Source organism: Metschnikowia bicuspidata (genome assembly GCF_001664035.1).
Source record: "Metschnikowia bicuspidata var. bicuspidata NRRL YB-4993 chromosome Unknown METBIscaffold_3, whole genome shotgun sequence".
Taxonomy (NCBI): domain Eukaryota; kingdom Fungi; phylum Ascomycota; class Pichiomycetes; order Serinales; family Metschnikowiaceae; genus Metschnikowia; species Metschnikowia bicuspidata.
In genome coordinates, this window is record NW_017387733.1 from 2,469,486 (window position 1) to 2,491,045 (window position 21,560).

A 21,560-nucleotide genomic window follows, 5' to 3' on the forward strand; every position below is an offset into this window, starting at 1 on the left:
AAGCACACTTCAGGGGCTCACTATCAAACAGAATAAAGTGTGACCTGTAAAAATCTTGATTTATTTGTGTATGCCTTGCTGTGGTAGCTGCATTGAATTAAGATGCCGTGGACTATAGACGCTCTCCTTTACTTCTTTTTTTAATCCATAATAAGTCCGATGAGAACCGCGCACTCTCTGGGGCCCCTAGATATGCGCTCAGAAGGGCCACGCTGAAAGCTCAAAGCTAGAAACTTAAATATTATCGTCCGTGCCTGGGGCTTGCTATATGGTTTTGATCTCTTGTCTGCAATCTTGTCTCGCTGTGCTCTTCCGAGAAATGCGAATGTAAAAGCTTATGAAACTCCCCAATAATAACTGCTACCTAAATTTTCATGGCACCACACATCAAAACAACCTGGGCTTTAGCACGAACTCAACCTTTCTTCTTCGGAAAAAAGTTGTGAACAATGTTCTACGCTTGTGGTGTCTGGATCTCTCATACCCGTGACTATCTTATATATCTTATTCTCAACTTTTCGGAGTATATTCCTACTGTATTATAAACCTTCTAAGCTCATTATAGCAAAATTCTAGATCACGTCAGCATTAATCGAGGTCTGTCCAAACCTTACCCCGAAAAACCGTGGCTATGATAGAAATCTCTGAGTTGAAAAGCGTGAATCACACTAGCCTAATGAAACGATAACTGTAGGTTTTTACATTCATCACGTGGTGTGGCTGGTGATTAGTGGCGCTGACCTTCCAAGCCTTCTTTCAGCAGAGGAGTCTCTAGGCAAACTCGTTGAGTGCATTCCTCGGGTCTCAGGTTCATAGATTGATATATTCGCAAAACGCCAGCTTACATTATTTACATACACTCACTCACTTCCTCGACCCAATTTTCGAAGACTCGTTCTCAGACGTCCGATGAGTTTTGGATACCCAGCCTTCACCACTTACCGGTTGTTCACCAAAAAACCCGTCTAGCCAACCAATACAACCAATACTGCGTGGGCATCTGCATATTAAAATCTACGCGCGTCTGTTGGGAGTTTTTTGAGTGACGTCACCAGCCTAGACTTTCGCAGAGTCCCCGGGCATTCGACTTTTTGTTCTTCCCGGCAATCCCCATGAAATCGATCTTCCGGTACATAATCATTCCACATCAGTACATCCTTGCTTTAACTGACGCGTGAGTCCTCCTAACGGAAGTTGAGTTCCAGTAGTAGTCAAATGACATTACTTCCGCAGACATTTAATGATGAACATAAACCACATCTAGAACTTGGGGACAAACTTGGTGCACGTCATAATGGCGTTTCTCACTCTTGATTCATGGGTGAATATGTGACTTATTCAAACATACAGTCCCTTGGCTTCTATAAAGCGGCGATTCCTGATGCGTCTTGCGAGGACCGAGGTAACGAGTGACATGAACTCGTAGCTCGCTTAAACTTACTTTCTTGTGTGCTAAAGCGGTACAATTCTGCATGAGCGACTTTGAAGGCGGGGTATTTTTCTAAACCATACAGCTTTCAGTGTTTTTTTTTTTCTTGAGAACTATATGGTTAACGCCTCCAACCATACATAGTACGTGGTATGTTTCGCCAGGATTGGACTATTTTAGTCCCATAATCGTGAGTATAAATCTCTTGTGTTCAGTGAAAACCATCAAATTTGTCTTTTTTTTTCGGGTGTTGTTTTCAATTTTCCTGAAGTGAAATGAGTAAGATAAAACGCCGCATAGATTTCTTGCGTTTATTGCCTTTTCAGCTTTTTTAATACGTCCCTGCTGAAGCCGGACTGGTGTGCCATCTCACATTTACGTGGCCATGCAACTCATGAAGGCAGGGATTTTCCAAAGTTTCACTGAGTAAACCGAAGTTATTTGGTATATTTCAAGAAAGACTCTATCATTAATGTCAAGGCATAGCAATATTCTCCATAATGGGTTCATAGCAAGCAACATTAATACAAAATTGCAACCTGGTACTATATACCGTCCGTATGCGTCATCAGGGTCTGCCGGGATATCAATTTCTGAAGTGTAAGATTGGTATATACAAGTTCCGTTTCCGGTTATGTTCATGATCATTTAAAATTAAGTAACTAATAATCAGGACTAAAGGTTTTCTGATTTTCCTGTAATTACTTCGATTTCAGGCGGACATTGGAAAGTAGTTTCTGCCGGATGATATGCACCTGTGACCTGAAATGGTTCGGCGCGCTGGCAGCGCGAGACATGTAGGATTGAGTGCATATAAGAAGGTATTTCTGGGGTAAGACTTGGTTTTAAAACTGCAAATTGACTATGGATTCATGGGGTAACCCAGACAGGGTGGGGGTCCGGAAATATGCCAGTGCTGTACACTTGTACGAGCCGAGGCTCCTTAAATAAATGGAAATATCCGGCTTACATGCTCGTTTTGATGTATCATTCTCCATACCATGACTCTATCTAAATCTACAAGCACTTCCCAAACGTCTGACCAAGACCTGTCGATTCCGTCTTTTTTGGGAACAAGAGGTACAGCCCTTGGAAGACTTATAACTATAATTTGCGGTGTTGGATTCCTTTTATTTGGCTATGATCAAGGCGTGATGGGCTCGCTCCTCACTCTTAAACCATTTAATGAGACATACACGCAAATTGATACAACTCTTCATAAAGACGCGGCTACCCTTCAGGGAGCTGTAATTGCAATATACGAAATCGGATGTTTACTTGGAGCCTTGTCTACAATCTATTTCGGTGATGCGCTCGGCCGGTTGAAAGTAATCTTCATCGGTTCTATTATTATGATTGTTGGTGGAGCTCTCCAGGCTGGTTCCACGGATGTTGCCTTTTTAGCAGTGTCTCGTGTCATTTCAGGTGTTGGTAATGGATTCCTCACCTCCACAGTGCCATTGTATGCTGCCGAGTGCTCTAAAGCTCTGAGCAGAGGTAAAACTCTTTGTATACAAGGGTGTTTGATCACATTCGGAATCTGTGTGTCTTATTGGATTGACTTTGCATTCTATTTCACTGAAGATTTGGGTGAGATCTCTTTCAGATTTCCCATAGCCTTTCAGTGTGTTTTTCCCATTATTATCATATTTTTTATCTTCAGGTTACCTGAATCTCCAAGATGGCTCATGGCCAAACACAGAGACGACGAAGCCAGAACAGTTTTCGCAGCTCTATATGACCTTCCCCGTGACCACTCTCTTGTATCACAACAAATGGAAGAAATCAAGATCAGTCTCAGTATGGAGAAAAGCACAAGTCACAGTGCTTGGTTGATGCTCAAGCAGGGCAGGCTCAGACATTTTCAGAGAGTCAACTTGGCTGGCTGGGCTCAAGTTATGCAGCAAATTTGCGGGATCAACTTGATCACCTACTATGCTGGAACGATCTATGAGTCGTACATTGGGTTGAGCCCTTTCAACGCTAGAATCGTTGCCGCATGTAACGGAACGGAATATTTCTTAGCATCTCTCATTCCAATTTTTATAATTGAGAAAGTCGGGCGAAGACCTCTCTTTATTTGGGGTGCCGTTGGCCAGTTTTTGACAATGTTATTTTTGTACGTCAGTATGGAGATGTCGGAGCAAGGCCATGATGGCGGCTCATATGGAGCGGCAGTCTTGTTGTTTGTTTTCAACAGTATCTTTGCCGTTTCATATTTATCACTCACTTGGTTGTACCCACCCGAAATCTCGTCACTTGAAGTTAGAGCTCCCACTACAGCCGTTTCCACTGCTTGCAATTGGAGTTTCAATTTTATGGTTGTCATGATAACCCCAGTGTGTTTCAGTAACATTCGTCACTACACGTACCTCATCTTTGCTGCCATCAACTTCTTGATGGTACCTGTTGTGTTTCTTTTGTATCCTGAGACAAAGGGTCGGACTTTGGAGGAAATGGACATGATATTCGCAAAAACGCCAGTTGACAAACCATGGATGTCAGTGAGAATTGCCAAAGAAATGCCCTTCGCTCATAAAGATGATTCCGAAGATTTCGAACAGTACAAAGCTTCTATTATGCACGAGGAGATAGTTGAAGGTTCCTTGTTTGCTTCTGAGACGCCGCCAAAGTCGTACTATTAATTAATTTGCAGACAGCAACAAAGAATGCAAACGAACAAATTAGCGGTATTATTTCCTCCTATGTATCTTGAAAACAATTGCCTAGAGACAAAGCTCTTTATGTTTTCATTTCAACAATTTCAGTCCTTGATGCTAGTAAGTATACTCCCGATACGTCCGCACTAAAGGTACACGTTTGATCACATGAGCAGTCTGCAAAAATTCAGGAACTCTGAAAATGTGACGTTGTCTTTCGGCAAACGAAGTTAAAGTGTTCCAGCCAGTGCTTTTTTTGTCTGCATCGGTCCAGTTAGATTTCAAGTACACATCCGTGTGCTCATATAATGACAATTAACTAATGTCCGAACTGGGCTTATTAGATGGAGGGTAATGAGCAGAAGTCGTTCAAAAAACATCGTCATTCTTATGCGGATATAATTAAGTGTTTAGACTCACCTGAGAAGTAAATTACTCCATAGTCCAAACTCAATTTTCCTCCCAAATATCTTAAACAAATAAAAGTATACCACTCAGAAATTGATGAATGTTCGGTTTCAACGAGATGTAGCGCAGCCTGGTGCCGCGACGCTCAACTCGTTGAGTGCTATATTGGTGGCGAGGTGCACACAAGCACGATCGGGTAACCCAGCTCATGGGATGAATCATGATTCTAGTAATGGAATTTTTGCCGGATGTTTTCGGAAAGCACGAAACACAAGCCAAGCCCATCAAAAAAATGGTGTCATGAGGTGCTTTAATTCATGACGCCTTTTTGAACAGTAGTGCTCTTTTGAATCGGGAGCTCTTTGCCTCCGACTCATAGTGCACCTACTGCGCGAACAGGCCGGGAAAAAAATCAAGTGAAAAAATAGTCACCTTTGCAATCTGACTTGCAGTACACTTTGCATTACGTGAAAAAAGCATAGAAATGTCGTGGTTGTTTGGAGGAAAATCTAAGGACCAGACGCAAAACAACGTCGATCAAAGCTTAGGGTTTGACCCTGCGCTGGTGTCCGACGTCTCCACCATCATACTGGCACCAGGCGTATTAGACTCCAGCAAGTTGCACCCTTTGGCCGGTTTGGACAAGGGTATCGAATACTTGGATTTGGAGGACGACCAGTTGACTGATTTGGAAAATGGCTCCAGTATAATTGCTGCCAGAAACTGGAGAGACAACTTGTGTTACGGTACTGGTTCCTTGTATTTGCTCGGTTTGGGTGTTGGTGGCGCCTACGGAATGCAAGAGGGTTTGAGCAACTTGCCTGCCAACTCCACGGCCAAGTTGAAGCTCAACACCGTATTGAACAACATCACCAAAAGAGGACCTTTCATGGGTAACTCGTGCGGTGTACTTGCTTTGATTTACAACATCATTGACTCCACAATCGATAATTTCAGAGGCAAGCACGATGACGTGAACTCGCTTGCTGCTGGTGCCTTGACCGGTGCCTTATTTAGAAGCTCTGCGGGCGTTAAGCCAATGGCCTACTCGACGGCCATCATGACCGCTGGTGCCGGTGCCTGGTGTGGCTTGAAACGTTTCCTTTCTTAATTGCATGGCTGATTTTGGGTACCCTTTGTATTTTTATATCCCAACTGTATATACTCTCTACAACATCTGCCAGAGGATTTAAAAATACATGCTGATGGTGAATTGCTCTGGTAGATTTTCTGCTCTATCAAGCACATACTGTGCGCTGCTTTTTCTCCAGGGCTTCGGTAGCACCATTTTCTGCAGCCCGCTTCAATGGATTAGTCTCTTCTTGCCCAAACACGAGTTCTTCCGCCGTGTATTGCTTATCCTTTTGCCGGATACGGATAAAGACTTTGTCTCCCTCCTCGCCAATAGTGTTTGCAAGCTTCAAAAACTCGTCGTTTTTCTTGATTTTGCAGAACGCTTGGTAAAGTCTCGATTTTCCCGGTAGCTGGTTAAGCAAGATGTATTTTGTGTTGCTTGGGTGGTTGTCACAGGAGATGCAAAATTGGATAAACTCAGGAATAACGTCTCTCCATGGTAATGGACGGTCACAGAACACGGTTGGATTTGACTCGGCTGCCTCTGCCATCATGCCCCCAATTTCATAGTTTCCCATGAACTTTTGAAATTGTTTGAATTCCAGTTTGCACCTAAAGGCGCCATTAATTATTAAAGAGACATTATGCTTCTTGGTCACTTCATGAATCTCATTCACAAAGTTTCTGATGGGCGCATCCCGGTTTCTCATTTCCCTAGTTCTGCAGTGAACAGTCAAATTTGATATTCCCGTCTTGCAAATTCTTTCAACCAAATCCAATGTTGGCTGCGCGTCGGAAGAATTTAGAAGTCTGATTTTTGCACTGATAGGTTTCCCATTTGGATGACCTATTTCCTTCACCAAGTTCAGTAGGATCAGCACCAAAAGATCTGGTGTTGACAAAAGAGCTGCTCCCATACCTGAGTGTGTCGAAAACGGTTTTGGGCATCCACAGTTCAAATCTATACCATCGACATCTTTTATCACTTTCTCCGCTCCAGCCACCGCTAGTTGTGGGTCAGCGGAGCCAAGCTGAAAAATCAATTTTCCCTTTTCAAGACTTCTTTTTGTACGGAATACTAACGAGTTACGCAGGTTGTCTTTTCCCAGCTCGAAAAAGTCAATGGCACCGAGATCTTTATTCTCCACACGGATGCAAGACATGATTTTTTTATCAATGATCTCAGGTGACCACACGAGGTCAGCCCCATATTTGAGAGCCATTAACCTCATTGGTAACTCCCCACTGCGCACCATAGGAGCAAGACAAAGTTTATTTGCATATGTTACCATTTTCTTGGGCGAAGATGACTTCCAACTTGAACAAAGACTTGCTATAATCTTCATGTGTGATGTAAGAGTAAATCCACGCGGAACTTAATCCGAGATGCCATCTCACATCACGTGATGGTTATCATGTGCTCGTAACATAAGCAGGTCACGCTTTCGAATTTATCATTCATGCCTTTATTACTTGAAGAGTATAGCCTTCAGTACTTGACTCTAAAGTTCAGAAATCCTGTTACATCAAGTGTGGATGCATTGTTGTTGTCATTCGCGTAGTTTAGCTTCATAAATTCGCTACCGGAATTGGCGATAGTGATCTGGAACAGACAACCTCATCTTTTTGCGCATCCTCTTGACTCAGCGTCTACAGCAAGATTTTTCATATTTCTAGATATTTCTAAATGATGACATCTCCACATGCTTAAGACCAATGAAGAAAGCTCATTATCAATTTTTGTTTATTATCATTGGCCAATCTCAAACGAAATGACTCGGAATGAGCCTCACACGTGACCGTGTCTGCTAGTGGCGTGTGATGCATTTACGTAATTAAACCTTGGCGAAAAAAAGAAATGAGCGCAACCTTTTTATCTGCGTGATGACTGTTCGAGAAACAGGACGATCTGCAGATTAGCGAGGGGGCCGGTACATCTTGTTCACATAATCAATATCCAGCCATTGGCAGTCAATTGAGTTGATTCTGAAATGCTTTCCAGCTCAATTGCAATTAATTTAGCTTAAGCTGTTAATAAAAATGCTTAGCTCAAAAGTTCTAACAAGTATATACGAATTTATTCTGGAGAACATTTATGATCAGGAGTATGGAGTATCCTGCACAATCATCATCGGGCGCGCATTAACATTTGACTTATGCAGAGGTCACAGCCAATGCACCTGTAGTGATGAGACGCGAGACAACAAATCGTCTCCTTTCCAGATGCCTCGTCCTCCGAAAGGGCAAGTTCGTTCCCCAAGTGTTCATTTCAATGAAGGGCTGTTGCAGCAGGGCCTCGAAAGAGATTTCTGTTAAGATTGTCGTATGCTTCTTTTCAGTCTGGCCGTTGAAAAAAGATAGGATGCGTGCAGGAAAAAAAGAAATTCATAATTCTTACATAGTAAAAATATGCAACATTTTTGTGTTTTTTTTTTTTTTCTTTTTTTCCTCCCTCTTATATATGTGATCCATAGACCACCATTTCTTCCTTGGGTCTTCTTGCTGTTTCATCAATCGTTCCTAATTTCGAAGTTCCACATTACAATTCCCATCTCAAAACTCTTGTGCTTGCTTAAGTTAGCCCTCAATGACATTGTTATACCAGCCCATCTCAAGAACTTTTGGGCAGCGAGATGGCTGCCTTACGCCTGTGAATAATCAAGATGACAAACGTTCAAGCTTGAAGTCAATACAAAATTCGGCGATTTCAAACACTCTCTCGTCTGATTTCAGCTCCACCCATAAAATCATATCGCCACCATTATCGCCTTATCAAAGAGAAAGCTCTTCGCATGATGCGAATGACGATATAGATGCGGCTTCTGATACCGAACACTATCTTGCGAGCAACAATCCATTCAAGATTGAAAACTTCAAGAGTTATTCCATGACTGTAGATCCATGGACAAAACTAGACTCTCGGTACAAACAGAGACAGCTTGATTTCTTGAGCCAATATTCTTTTGAGGCGCCTCGTGTGGTGTACCTGCACGTTCTGCGACTTTCCGAGAGAAGAGTTGAGAGAAGAAAGAGAGTAGCGCAGCCTACTAGCTCAGACTCAGAATCAGACTCCATAGGGGTCAGAACTCGGAAACATGCCAAAGAGAGTCATGCTGAAGTCCTCACAAAAGAAGTTGACGCTGATGTGCATTCTTCGCCACCGCAAAAAAAGCGCAAAGTAAGAAAAGAGGCATCGTATGCCGGTTCGCCTTTGGCAGCTCAGCAAGCCGCGTTGATTGATGAGTCCATTCCAGATTATTCTCCTGACGCCCATGCAACTTTGCCCAAAGGCAATACCCGCGCTCTTAAAATTGAGTGGAAGGGCCAGCCCATGGACCTACGCAATGATCCAAACTTGGACAAGCTACATCCCGCAGAGGTCGTATTGGCATCTACGTTGAGATTACGTTGCAATGTTTTCCTTGATTCCAAGAGACGATTCTTTTACGAAAAGGTCAACCGTTTGCGCAACAACATGCCCTTCAGAAGAACGGACGCCCAGAAGGCTTGTAGAATTGATGTGAACAAGGCCAGCAGACTCTTTGCAGCTTTCGAAAAGGCCGGGTGGTTGGATGATAAACACTTCGAAAAGCACCTTTGAGTCGTGCTCACTTTCTGAAGACTTCAAACTTTCATTCAGTTCTATCTACGGTTTATTTTGTGCAGCCTGGTTTGGAAGGTCACTGTGATTTATTTGTTTAATTTTTCTTCGTTGTAATTTTGCACCTCCAGCAAAGTCAGACTTTCTGCTGGAGATCCATTACGCTATTTGGTTTATATTCTTTTATCTATTGGTTTTGTTTTGCATGTGTGTAGACACCTCTATGGTGGCGGTTGCTCGTTGAGTTTATTCCTTTGAAGTTTCGCCTGATCTTGTGGTGCATTCTGGTAGTTTTGTTGAAATTTACTTGAGGCTAGCCGTTTAGACTTTGATACGTATCTTGCCCCAAGAGCTTTCCTAGGATACTGTCATCAGATATGAAGAGTGTTCACTTCAACAAAAATTACAAGACACATCCGAAAGGAGGCTTCTTTTTGAAAAGTTCAAAATTTTATGATCGAGGTCACCTCCTTTAAGTATTTAAAAATTTACGCAAGCACTTTAATTGATGAGTAAGGTGGAAAATCAGAAAAGTTTGTAAAATTCAGGTCGCCCGTTTTTGTTTCTGTATTTAGCAAGAAAGTCCAAGAGATAACATGTTGAATCTGCCAAAGTAATCTCTGTTCTATATTCTTCCCTATTCCCCCTCTTATCTCCCTTTGTTACTCACCATGTCCGGTGCTGGATTATTCCCCAGTTGAGATCTCGTAATAAATGCACGGGTGCGGAATGCTACTACTGGCTCGCCTTCCCGATTAAGCACTAAATGACTAAATTTCTTGATATACTGTTACTTTCCAGGGTGTCACAATTTTTGAAAAGTTTCAGTTAGAACCTCACCCTAGCCTCAAAGTTTTTGAACTGCTCCGAACGTAAAAAACACTTTATCCGATATATCATTTCGCTACTAAACCACACAGATCCTCCGATCTTATCTTTCACCAGCATTTCAAGCGAAGTGAAACTCGAAAAATATTTGCCCCTTCTTTGGAAGTCAAAACGTCACGGGAAAAGAAATAGGGGCATTATTCAACCATATCAAGAATATCCCTAAAAGAAATGAACACATGAATAGAGGAACTACCTCGTGCCACTCGCTTTCCTCACTCTCATACGCAATGCCTCGAGGCCGTTCTTCACCAATGAATGGGCCAGTCTTCGCCCCAAAGCCTGGCTTCGACACAGCTTCTACGACCTTGGAAAACTCACCTTTTTTTAGAGAAACTGGAGCTTTGTATGACCCAATCAACAATTTACATGCTGAATTGCCCGTGCAAAAGCCAATGGTTGCAAATTCAAACTCAACATTGGTATCTGAACCCTCATTCAATCATCCATTTGAAAGCCCTGTATCTCCACAAAACTTCCCGACCCTTTCCCTTTTTCATGAACCTGATATAAAGGATGATATATTTCAAGATCAGGAACAACTGTGGTCCCCCGAAGTCAATTTTGAGACTCGGAGCTCCTCGACCACAGCCTCGCAACTTCTCCCCAACGAACCAATACGGCCAGCTTTTGAACATCTTGATAAAGCGAACAGTATAATGCCGTTTGGTTTGAAAGAGAAGTCTGTCTCGTGCTACACCAATTCAAACGAAGATGGAATAAGCTCCACTATAGGAGCAATGAGCAGTGAAATCCCAGATATCCCGGTTTTCCATACCTTCAGTACACCGCATCAGTATTGCAATATATCGGGCGACGAGAACAGTCAATGTGACTTCGAGATGTTCTTGGGGCGGAATTCTTTCAAACTTGAGGGCATGAAGGAAATAGTTCCTGATTGCAAAAACATTGACAAGGCTTTAGCAAACAACGGTGAAAACTCCAAGAAAAATGTAAAACTTGGAGAAAGCTCTCCCACTTTTCGAATGCAAACGTTTTCGGCTATAGACGAACATGCTCACTCAAGACATCATGCTTTCCAGAGAGTTGGATCTTATGGTTCTGGTTATAAAGCCAGTTCTAAGCTCTCTCTCGACAATTGTTTGCATGAATTTCATATGAAAGAGGGTAAATTTATGTTTGCAGATGAGACAGCTATGATACTGAAACTGCTGAAAACACCGAGAAAGCTTGTCACAAGCAGAATGTCACCATCTAAAGTCTCCAACACTCTCCAGCGCTCAAAGAATCCTAGAATGATCTCTAAACCAAGTCCGTGGGCCGGCCTGAGACGTAGAAGAGAAGTTAGTAAGGATATGAAATCTAGGCTTGGTTCATTTCAAGTGCAGCTAAAGAACGATCACAATCTGTCGAGCACCAGCGACGAATCTTTTTCTACAGAATCAGAATGAAAAAATCTGGTAAGCGAGAGCTGATCCTACTCATTCGTTTTTAATATGGTTTCAATTTGATATAGTGCAACAATCTCTGTTACACATGATGGTCGGCAGGACGCTCTCCTCCAAACCAAGTATTGCAGGAGGATAATAATGATACAATGCCACTCGAAATCTATTTTTCTCTATTCTTCTGAATATGTATTTACCATCATATACTGTACGAGTACAGGTGCTGTTATCCAAACAGCATGCAAAAGCCCTTCTCAACTTCATCCAGCTTACAAGTCTTTTTTTCTTGGAACATATTCTTGGTCCAAAATCACGTCATTTCTAAAAACTCTGGCGAAAGGGTATTGTCCCTCCTGATTGTAGGCCATGATAGTCAAGCCTACTGGAACCAAGCCGGCGAACACAATGTTGAACAAAGCGGATCTTGTGGTGAAGCGAAAATAGTGGCCAAGCTTCTCCTTGGCAGTATTGAATCTTTGGAACTCAGCGTCAGGTCTTAACGTGCCAGCCATGATTAGTTAACGGATTTGCTAGATAAAGATTGGCCTTAGATTTCGATGCTCTCTAATTGGCTCTCAGTGCGTGCGCGCGCCGAAAAAAGCTCAGCTACCAGCAGGCTTGCCAAGACGCTTGCCCCAGTGTATGATGATGAACTACAGAAGTTGGATATTTTGATACTATGCCATTGGCAATATCGTAGTCTTACATTCTATAATATCCTGGTGTATGAGTGCTAAGCGTACTTGAATATTAGTTGGTTCTTATTAGGGGGGAGTATGCAGAGGAGCGTCAGGCTGCTGAGGGCCGCGAGCCCGGAGAAGTTCCTGTGATGTTTTCAAGAAGCTTGATTGTTTTTTCGCGAATGTAGTCCTCGCGATTCGTAGGCCAAAATTGCACCTGACCCCCCTCTTTTAGCGCTGTGTCTTTGGTGAAAGTCTGTTTGAGCCGAAGTGCCTGCTCTATGAGGTCGTTCAGCTGGCTAAGCAAGTAGTAAATATTTTCATTCATGGGGGTGAGGTTTTCCTTCAATATACGCGCAGAGTCCGGGGAAAGCTCGGTATCCAGATGTGTCAGAATGAGCGAGTCGATGCTGTGCTTATAGCGGGTGAGTAGACTGACCAACTTCTTGGCCTTGGCCAACTGAAATTGCAAGAGCTTTCGTAGCTGTAGTTCCATGCTGATGTTTCTGATAAGGGACTTGATTCGGGCACTTGAATCTTCGGAAACACTGGCGAAATCTACAGTATCGAGGTGCTCATGGTGCTTGAGTCTGACCCAGCCATCTTCCACAAGATCCCGGGGCATGGTGAGAATATTTCGTAGCGTATAGAGCTCAAATTTGTCGAAATTCTTGTCTACATGAGACACTAGTAGCGTTTCTAGTTCTGCGGTCCCACTTCTGATTTCCGCGTATGGGAATACCTCACCGTTCCTTTCAGCAGCAGCGATTTGATCGGTCATAAAGCCGTCAGTGTCAATATCAGCATCGTCTTCCCCAATTCCGTTATGCATCCGTAGCTTTTTTAGTTGCGCCTCTCGGCGTTTTACGAGGAAGTTTTCCAACGCATCGGTGCAATTGTACATGATTTTATTAACCGCATTAATAACTTCGTCCACCAAGGTTAGCGGGGCAAAACCAAGGTGCTCCGTTAGTAGAGCCGTGACCCTATAGTCGCTAGAGTTCATACGCGATTTGTGGTGACTTGCCAATTGCAGAAACATTGTTTTTGTTTACGGATCATGACATGCCGGTCACGTGATACAGCCGTGCGAGATAGCTCGAACAAGCAACCAAATCGAGTGACTTCAGTTTTCTTTTTACCTCACGTGGGCTGAAAGGGCTTAATTTTGGAATCTTCTGCCATTAAATTCTGAGTGCCCGCTTGGAAATTTGCTGTCTGTGGTCAGAATACGTATTCCTCTCTTGCCTGGATTACCCCATGTCCAGGTTCCTGGAGATCCGCGCCGAGGGCGCGGGCCCAGTGCTCTACTTGCACGCCCTGGCAAGTGCGCTACTTGGAGACGCTCCGCGCAAACCTCTTAATTCCACCTTAAATTTTAGATTTTTTACTAGTGTGAACTGACAGAACTGATAAAGCAGCAGCAGTCATTCACACACGACTTTCGTCTTCTTTATCTGCATATCTCTGACGCTGAACCTTGACTCCGAAAACCAAGCTTGTTCCCGAGAAATAGCTTCCATCTATTGGGGACTCCGCAACACTCTTGTTCACCGAAACTTGACCAATCAGGGTCTCTAATCGCACAGTTGAACCCCCTGAAACAAACAAATTACGCCCATGAACGGAAGCCCGGGGAACGAGGCCGCCACTAAAGACAGCGATGAGGTGTCGTTGAAGTTTGAACCAAAATTCATGGACTCCTTGGATGCTCGTGTCATGCAATACAAGTATGCCTTAGTCAAGCTTGAACGCCTCATAGAAGCTGTGGACGACTCACTTAAGGCAGTCAATGATAGCCCCGACACTATCATTTTGATCCATTATCTTATTTACCTCGCGTCGAACTTATTTGCCATCCACGAACCAGGCTTTCTTCCCAAATTAAAGGCACTTGAGAACTTCAAACTAATCAAGTCTGCTTCTGTAGTGGTCTCTCAAGTAGTCACGCATATCCCATATGATATGAGGGACCTGGAGACTGTGCCTTTTGATGACTTACCTTCATCAGCCTCCTCGGTATCTTGCTTGAAAGCATTTCGTGCTCTATGTCTCACTTGCCAGGACGCTTATCAAAAGAGATACCTCAATGCGTCCAAGGAAATTGCAAATGATGAGTACCTACAAGATCTTGACTCCTTGTTTACCAAGTCATTTTTTGACGTTGAAAAAGATTTTGACTTGGTCTTAAGCAGTGGTTTATTCGAGAAATCGTGTCTAATGTTTCGAGTGAATACCCAAACAAGCTTTTGTGATGATTACTCCGAGGCTTCATTAATTGACATTGACTTGTGTTCGCTCTTCACTATCACCGAGGAGACGTCCAAGATGCTCAACAGGCAGAAACCGATGATCGAGAAGTACAAGACGATCAAACAGGCGCCCAAAAATCTCCAAGACAAGCAGCTCAAAGACACCATATACAATGCTTACGCCCTACACAGGGTATTTTTTTGGGCTCTAAGGGTTAATGAATTGTATTTCATCCTTCGAAAGTTTGGCCGTCAAATCTTCGTCTCCAACCATGATCATTTACACGATCAAAAGTTTGGTTCATTTGTGAGCAAATCGCATCACTACCGTGAAATGCTTAAAGATATCGATGAGAATTTCTTCAACACGAAGAAAAATGGGGTTTTGATAGCCACCATTACTCGATTTCTCCGGATGGACTCAAATCAAGAAATCACTCCGAAATCCATCTTCGAGTTTGTTGGTTTTGTGTTCCAAAGTGTTACATATATTGAAGGGTTATTGAGCGTGTTAAAAGAATTTGGAAACACTTGGATTTCCGCAGAATTGGCATTTAGAACCTCGCACAATTTACCAGTGGACTATCTTCTTAAAATCAATGACATTGTTGAAAGCGAGAAAGTTCAAGATTTGAAGGCCAAGAGGCAAAGAGCTCAAATTCTTGCCAAGCAAAAAGCTAAACAAAATGTTTCTTCAAACGTCAAAACGCCCACCAACCGGCAAGTTATACCTGTGATTAAAGCTCCTATTAAGCTGCCTGCAGCTTCTAGCTCGCCTGCAAGTTCAATTGATTCCAAAAAATCTGTATCTTCCCTGGAACTGGGTTCTAAATTGCGAACGGGTTCTTTGACTAGTAAACCCTCGGGAGCTCAAAGCCCTTTGTTTCTCCAAAGGCAGTCATCAGCAACATCTCTCCAAGCAAACTCATCAACAACAAGTTTAACGGAAAAGGCTTCAACGACTCCCACAGGGCGACGCCGTTCGAGTTCTCAGCCTATATCTTACAATGCAGCTGCGACAGCCTTAAAGGGTAATACTGGTCCAGTACCAGTCAAGCAAGAATACTTTACTCGCTCCCCTAGTGGTAGCATCAAGAGATCTGGTCTGATGACAAAAAAACCCTCGCAGACATTGATTGCATCACCTGCCAGCAACAAACGTCCTGTTATGGATGTTGTCGAAGAACACAAAGAGATTTCCCAACCCAAAGCTGAAGTTAAAAAATCGGCCAGTCAAAAGTTTCAGCAACACTTATTGGAGGCTTCCCGATCAGGCGCATTGTACAGCAAGGAAAAAGAGGTATTCAACAATGTGGTATTTGACCCGAACAATCCATCTGCCACAAATTTGCGGAGACAATCAAAGGTAGCTGTTCAGGAGAGCTTGCCATCAAAGGAAGTAAAGATTGCTCCCACAAAAGAGAATCTGGATGCACTTACGAAAGATACTCTGTCGACACCTGGAAAAGAGGTCTCGGTCGCCTCGAATCGGAAAGAGAATTCTGTCTCTTCTCTTAAAGAGAATCCTAATGCGCCACAAGCGCTTGTCGATCAGAAACCAACACGCGCTCAAATTACTAAAATCAATACCAGAAGAAACAGTGTGGTCATGCAATCCAACAACCCAAGCCGTGCAAGCGATATAAGCCGGAACTCCATGATATCCACTCTGTCTCAAACCTCATCTGCAATGGAGAGCGTTGTGATTAAGAAAGTACGATTCACAGGGGTACCTGAGTACACTCCAGCAGAAGACGCACCTGAAACTCAAACAAGTAGAATATTGAAGAGCTTTGCGGCGTTGAAAATTCCGGCTGTTAAAAGTACAACGGTGAAACGCAAGGATGAGGAGTTTAAGCAGGAGGAAAGTCAGCTTTTCAAACAATACATCACCCACGGTGACCCGAAGGCACTTCAGACTTATAACGGCATATACGCCCCAGGATCACAAATTTCGCTGAAGTTTGCGAGATTCAAAAACAGATTTTAGAGAATCTGTGTCTTTGGGGCATAAATTGCCGATAATAGGAAATCATAAGGATATCGATGACTGCAAAAGAGAGTCTCAGTGTCATCACCGCGTCAATTTGTGCAGGACACAGAATTTTTCCTCAAGGGCTCATCTTGAAGTCTAGCTGCGCGACTATAGAAGTGCTATTGCATTCTAAAGCTCCTAGAACAATGTCTGTCGAGGCTAAAGCGGTGGAAAAGTCTTTCCATGAGTCAGAATTCAAGGGAAGGAATCCTAGAAAGAGCACGAATGTTGTCAACGAGAAGGGACAGTCTGATTGTTTTCGGGTGGTGAGAACTTCGATGTATGTTTCATTAGCACCATGTCACATAGAGAATCCATTGAATGGTGTCAAGGCTCAGCACTTAGATCCATTGATCATGACATACTTCCCAAAAGCCCGAGGTGTTGTTTTGTCCTACTTCAACATCAATCTTGAAAGCAAGGGTACATCCGAAGATGCGCTGAGCGTGATCTTGGCAAAGGTGACAGATTCTTCTGCATTTTCCTTCATGTGGATCGCTGTGGATTTACTTATATGGTGTCCGCAAATTGGAGATCTATTAGAAGGCTTTGTTTACATGCAAACTGCTTCTCATATCGGCTTGTTGATACACGACACGTTCAATGCATCCATCAAGTTCAGAAATATCCCACAGGACTGGGAGTTTGTTCCAGTTCAAGCTGATGAATATGCTGAGTCTGAGGCTAGCCCTGAAAACAATTCAAGCAAATTCAAATCTTTTGGCTATTGGACAGATGCATCCGGTGCTAAGATAGAGGGTAAAGTTCCTTTCACTGTGAAGGCTATTCACACAAGCGGAAGAATGCTTTCAATTGAGGGCACTTTGTTGACCCCAGAGAGTGAGCTAGATGCTCAGCCTGTGTTGCGCGAGGGCTCCAGTTCAAAAGCAGATGTGACAGTTTCAGCCGGCAAGCACATCACTTTTGACGACGAGGAAACTCCGGAGGCAACTGAAGCTGCTGATAGCAAAACTGAAGCGGTCCCAAGCTACGAAGCTGGAAGCGGAGATAACGTGGACTCTTCAAGCTCGGAAGACAACGCCGAAGAGTCTGAGTAGAGAACTTGAGTTTTTGGCGGATATTGATTCCGGCAGGTTCGCGTCTGCATGTAAAAATTGTACAATATACATTGATGTCATTATTTTTCAGCCGTGATCGTATTTACATGTTAGATTAGCGTATATTCTTGTCATTTTTTATCATGCGCCATATGACATCCCTTTCCTCACGCGTGGGAGGAAGTTGTTTTGCACGTCTTCCAAATAAAAGTCTGGAAAGCCATTGTTTGCGAGGCCAGCCTCCCTCCAAGCCGTAAAACTGCAGCCTGTTTTTTGTTGTGGTGCCAGGACTTGCCATCATTGTCAAGGTCTGCACCTTATGTAATTTCTTGAAGTTCCAGTACGTGATCAACAATCCTTGGACAATTGACATGGCAACCACAGCACCAAACCCGTAGAATGAATCCTCGATATAATTTTTGAGGTTCATTCCGTAGAATGCTGGTATGAGCGTAGCCACCGTGAAGCCAAGAGTGTAGATGGTCACTTTTAATTCGAACAACATGAGCGAGTTTCTGTTGGCATCAAGAATGATGTTAGCGATTTCTTCGGTGGCTTTGATATCGCTAATCAACGATCCAGCCTGCTGTACAACCTCGTCACAATGTTGATAGTATGTCTCTAGGATCATCTCTATCTCTGAGTAGTCAAGGGCGGTGTCTGAGGGATTGTATTTGAGCCCTTTGGTGAGGTACATGCCATTCAAGTCCTCGTCATTGTCCAAGAGTTCTTCGAGCACGTCTCTGATTAAAGTGGCTCGCTGGAAAAAACCAGAAAGTTTTTTCAGTTTGATTAAGAGTTCCTGCAAGCTTTCACGATTGATATTGTCCTCCAACTCAGCTAGGATTTTCCCGCAGCTGGTCAAGTGCGTCTGTAGCTGCGCCTCGAGATAGCTGAGTACACTTATAAGGATACACTCCAACGCTTTGAACTCGTAGGGAAGGGAGCTGGGGGTTTTGAGCTTAAGCTCTAAGTCGTACATAAAAAGACCCAATTTGGATGCCACCGATGGGTTGGCCGTGTCGAAGATCTTGATGTTGTCGTTCTTGATGATGGCTTTTATATGAAGCAAGTTGACAATGATAGCATTTTCGGACCGAACCATGATTGTCGGCGCCACGTCGATGGAAGACGAGTCGACTTTCCTCAAATCTCGGGGAAACAAGTTGTTCTCATTCAAGAACTGAGCCTTGGGGATCTTCTGCGACACCGCAGTGACATTTCCTTCTGTGTCGAAAGTGGTGTATGAAACATACAGATCGTTTGGCGCTATGGGAGACGCCATTTTCAAAAGTGTGGTCTTTTTGATCTCGTTTTCCTCCGGGGGACTGAGCGGAGGTTCTCTAAGCAGGTGTGGTATTCGCAAGGCGGGCTTTGTTGAACCTGGGCCCGATAGAAGCCGTGATGGCAAGGCAAAAAAACCGATGTTTGATCTGATACGGGCGATGCCACGCATGTGTCTAGACCACGGTAGCATCTTTCCGCCCTGTGTACGGAAAATGGTTGTGGTGACTAGATGGCTCTATGCTAAATCCGGGCGAGTATATAGGATGCGCAACAGTATTTTTTCGCCTGGAGATTACGCGTGCGGCTTGCTCAGTCCATGGCTGAGGCCGGTGGAACTCACCCTAAAAAATGACAAACAGAATGACACGGCAAGTGACGTGGAGAAAGCTGCATGCATCGGCCGCTCTTCCTCTGTATGAACTTTTATTGTGCTGAGAAGTGAAAATATAGACGGTCTATGGGGGCCTGGCAAAGCCGCTTAGTCAAAGAACTTTCTGGACGCAGAGGGGCCAAGCAATTCCAATCTGACACCGGGCAAGGCCTCCTCAGACAACAACTTCAACCTCTCGTCCAAAGTGTTATCAACCTCGATCTTGCCGCTCTTGTTCACAACCACCACACCGCCAGCCAGGGCCGAGTCCAAGAAGTTCTTGTCGTCGATTTTCACGGTGACTTCGAACTTGGCCTTCTCGGCAAACGTCTTGGCAGCAGTCTCGGCAGCCTCTTTGGCCAGGTCCAAGTCTGCCTCTCTCACTATGAGCGTGACGGTGTCCTCCAAGATCGCGTACAATCCCTCTTCGATCAAGCCTTCCAAGATAGGCTTGTACTCTTCCTTATTTGATGTCAACTTAACCAAGCTTTTGCCGGCCTCCTCGAAAATGTCCTCCAAAATCCTTTCCTTTTCGGCCAAGACCTTCAACCGGGTCTTGTTTCCAATGGTGGATTTCGTGATCTGCTGTGCCAACGACGCTTTCTTCAATTTCTGCTCGTATGCGCTGTCGATGGCAGCGGTCTCGGACCGCACAATCGACGCCTTTTCGATCTCGTATTCCTCGTCGGCCTTCAATCTAATTTCTTTGGCCTTCTCCTGGGCCTCCTTCTCAATGAAGGCTTTCATCTTGCGGAGCTCGGCATTCACCTGATATGTTAGTATGGGTCTACGCCATGCCATTGATACGCTGCAGAACACACGTGACCCGGGCCAGAATGTGTTTCGTAGATGCGTGTTGATTTATTGCCCGACATACCTGATCATCAGTCAACGACATTTTTTGTGGTGTATCTATTGGCTATCTTTGACTGGCAGTCTTATCATTGTCGACCTGAGGGTGAGTATTGAGCCCACGACGTAGTGCGGGTGAGAAAACGGACTGCAGGAAAACGCCAATGATAGACCGAGCTGGGTATCGTAAGATGCGCCTTCTACTTCATACAAATACAATTCGCCCTTAGTTGATTTAGTTAAATTTCGATACGTGATTTCTCTAAAAAGTTTCAAAAATCCAAGAACCCGCCCACTGAAAAACGGAGCCCTGCTCCCTAAAGCTTCTCGAGGAAATTCTTTGCTAATTCCACACCCACAAACGTGGCTGCGTTGGCAGGGAACGACCTGGCCAAGGCTGGCCCCACACCAGGGAAAAAGCCCTTGATACCTGCCTTCGCATATATGTTTTTGGTAGCAGTGGCAATGGAGATGTTGACGTTGGAAGATTGCTGTGTAGACTTGATTGTATCAATGGGAAATACACCGAGCCACATCGACATACCAGCACATCCACCAGCAACTGAAATGGCACCCAATGACAAGTCCTTGTCTGGAGATGACAAGGCAGCCTTCACGTATTCGTAGGTAGCAAAGTAAAGCGCAGATCCCGGGCCGTCTCTGGCCAAGGTGGCCGCTGAACCTTTGAAAATAGATCTGAGTCCTCCCGTTCTATACATCTCGGCAATAACCGAGCCCATAGAGCTTTTTGCACCACTCTGAACCTGCATCATCACTTTCACTCTCTCAAACGGAGCAGCAACGGCTGTAGTAGGGATAGCAGAAATGAAACCGGCAGTGGATATTTGCCCCACAGTGAAATCCTCAACCTTTGTTCCACTGTAGCCGGAAACAAGCTTTTTACCCATGTCGTAACCCCAAAAGGACACGGCGAACATAGGTGTCACCCCCAAGAGTGGAGGCATAACGCCTCGATAGAAACCCAAGAGACCATCTTTAGCCAATGTTCCCTTGAGACATTCACTGGTTGTTTTGTAAACACCCGTCTGTAAACGGACTTTGACCAAATCGAAAGGATGCCCGGTTACCACGGCGCACACGCCTCCGAAACCTCCAGAGGCGAATGATTTGATGTTATCAACCAAAATACTGTCAGTCTCGTCCATGTTGAGAGGTATAATAAATATGTGATTTAAGAGAAAGTAAACGAGTCAATTGCTCAATTGAATTGCTCTAATTTGCAACAATAGTGTAGCTAAAGAGAAGAAAAAGTAGCAAGAGTATGTCGACGGTGAATGCCATGGGGGCCGTATAAGTACGTATTATTTTTCGCACGAAATCCGGGGAACGGGACTTTTCGCGACTCTTATCCTCGGTCGAGCGGCGGGCCGAAAAATGTTTCAAGATACATAGGGCGAACACCAAGAAAGAGTCCCACTGGACCCAGTAAACAATTTTCAAGCCATGTAATGTTTCTTTACTTGCGTGTGATAAAATTCTCAAAGCAGTGGGTAAGAATATACTTGTCCTTTGACCTCTTATACTTTGTTCTTGGTT

General features: G+C 44.0%; 12 protein-coding genes across 12 annotated transcripts; 6 read left to right on the forward strand and 6 right to left on the reverse strand.

The window, feature by feature from the left end:
• Positions 1 to 2,430: 2,430 nt before the first annotated feature.
• HGT13 (Hgt13p) lies at positions 2,431 to 4,074 on the forward strand (the record flags this gene model as incomplete). The annotated part of the gene is made up of 1 exon (XM_018854190.1): positions 2,431 to 4,074. One exon carries the CDS (start codon positions 2,431 to 2,433, stop codon positions 4,072 to 4,074), a length of 1,644 nt encoding a protein of 547 aa, XP_018712228.1.
• Positions 4,075 to 4,981: 907 nt separating this feature from the next.
• On the forward strand, positions 4,982 to 5,608 carry TIM23 (protein transporter; the record flags this gene model as incomplete). The annotated part of the gene is made up of 1 exon (XM_018857334.1): positions 4,982 to 5,608. The coding sequence occupies one exon, from the start codon at positions 4,982 to 4,984 to the stop codon at positions 5,606 to 5,608; it is 627 nt and encodes a 208-aa protein (XP_018712229.1).
• Positions 5,609 to 5,735: 127 nt separating this feature from the next.
• Positions 5,736 to 6,863, reverse strand: SMM1 (Smm1p; the record flags this gene model as incomplete). The annotated part of the gene is made up of 1 exon (XM_018857395.1): positions 5,736 to 6,863. One exon carries the CDS (start codon positions 6,861 to 6,863, stop codon positions 5,736 to 5,738), a length of 1,128 nt encoding a protein of 375 aa, XP_018712230.1.
• Positions 6,864 to 8,038: 1,175 nt separating this feature from the next.
• On the forward strand, positions 8,039 to 9,368 carry METBIDRAFT_32189 (uncharacterized protein). The gene has a single exon (XM_018855999.1). The coding sequence runs from the start codon at positions 8,159 to 8,161 to the stop codon at positions 9,170 to 9,172; it is 1,014 nt and encodes a 337-aa protein (XP_018712231.1). The 5' UTR covers positions 8,039 to 8,158; the 3' UTR covers positions 9,173 to 9,368.
• Positions 9,369 to 10,143: 775 nt separating this feature from the next.
• Positions 10,144 to 11,590, forward strand: METBIDRAFT_191368 (uncharacterized protein). The gene has a single exon (XM_018854846.1). It carries the CDS (start codon positions 10,240 to 10,242, stop codon positions 11,470 to 11,472), a length of 1,233 nt encoding a protein of 410 aa, XP_018712232.1. The 5' UTR covers positions 10,144 to 10,239; the 3' UTR covers positions 11,473 to 11,590.
• A 148-nt stretch (positions 11,591 to 11,738) lies between these two features.
• On the reverse strand, positions 11,739 to 11,981 carry METBIDRAFT_41439 (uncharacterized protein; the record flags this gene model as incomplete). Its single annotated transcript, XM_018857400.1, has 1 exon — positions 11,739 to 11,981. The coding sequence occupies one exon, from the start codon at positions 11,979 to 11,981 to the stop codon at positions 11,739 to 11,741; it is 243 nt and encodes an 80-aa protein (XP_018712233.1).
• Positions 11,982 to 12,258: 277 nt separating this feature from the next.
• MTW1 (MIND complex subunit) lies at positions 12,259 to 13,155 on the reverse strand (the record flags this gene model as incomplete). Its single annotated transcript, XM_018857448.1, has 1 exon — positions 12,259 to 13,155. The coding sequence occupies one exon, from the start codon at positions 13,153 to 13,155 to the stop codon at positions 12,259 to 12,261; it is 897 nt and encodes a 298-aa protein (XP_018712234.1).
• Positions 13,156 to 13,769: 614 nt separating this feature from the next.
• On the forward strand, positions 13,770 to 16,391 carry METBIDRAFT_42638 (protein phosphatase regulator; the record flags this gene model as incomplete). Its single annotated transcript, XM_018857564.1, has 2 exons — positions 13,770 to 15,767; positions 15,873 to 16,391. The coding sequence occupies 2 exons, from the start codon at positions 13,770 to 13,772 to the stop codon at positions 16,389 to 16,391; spliced, it is 2,517 nt and encodes an 838-aa protein (XP_018712235.1).
• A 191-nt stretch (positions 16,392 to 16,582) lies between these two features.
• Positions 16,583 to 17,494, forward strand: METBIDRAFT_41465 (DNA-directed RNA polymerase I subunit; the record flags this gene model as incomplete). The annotated part of the gene is made up of 1 exon (XM_018857404.1): positions 16,583 to 17,494. The coding sequence occupies one exon, from the start codon at positions 16,583 to 16,585 to the stop codon at positions 17,492 to 17,494; it is 912 nt and encodes a 303-aa protein (XP_018712236.1).
• Positions 17,495 to 17,609: 115 nt separating this feature from the next.
• On the reverse strand, positions 17,610 to 18,779 carry MRS2 (Mrs2p; the record flags this gene model as incomplete). Its single annotated transcript, XM_018857408.1, has 1 exon — positions 17,610 to 18,779. One exon carries the CDS (start codon positions 18,777 to 18,779, stop codon positions 17,610 to 17,612), a length of 1,170 nt encoding a protein of 389 aa, XP_018712237.1.
• Positions 18,780 to 19,259: 480 nt separating this feature from the next.
• VMA4 (H(+)-transporting V1 sector ATPase subunit E) lies at positions 19,260 to 20,049 on the reverse strand (the record flags this gene model as incomplete). The annotated part of the gene is made up of 2 exons (XM_018854191.1): positions 19,260 to 19,919; positions 20,029 to 20,049. The coding sequence occupies 2 exons, from the start codon at positions 20,047 to 20,049 to the stop codon at positions 19,260 to 19,262; spliced, it is 681 nt and encodes a 226-aa protein (XP_018712238.1).
• A 209-nt stretch (positions 20,050 to 20,258) lies between these two features.
• On the reverse strand, positions 20,259 to 21,215 carry CRC1 (carnitine:acyl carnitine antiporter). The gene has a single exon (XM_018856000.1). It carries the CDS (start codon positions 21,167 to 21,169, stop codon positions 20,321 to 20,323), a length of 849 nt encoding a protein of 282 aa, XP_018712239.1. The 5' UTR covers positions 21,170 to 21,215; the 3' UTR covers positions 20,259 to 20,320.
• Between the last annotated feature and the right edge of the window lie 345 nt (positions 21,216 to 21,560).

Bases quoted from the DNA above. Each gene is read 5' to 3' on its own strand.
- CRC1 (XM_018856000.1), bottom strand. From the start codon at position 21,169: ATGGACGAGACTGACAGTATTTTGGTTGATAACATCAAATCATTCGCC.
- METBIDRAFT_191368 (XM_018854846.1), top strand. From the start codon at position 10,240: ATGAATAGAGGAACTACCTCGTGCCACTCGCTTTCCTCACTCTCATAC.
- METBIDRAFT_32189 (XM_018855999.1), top strand. From the start codon at position 8,159: ATGACATTGTTATACCAGCCCATCTCAAGAACTTTTGGGCAGCGAGAT.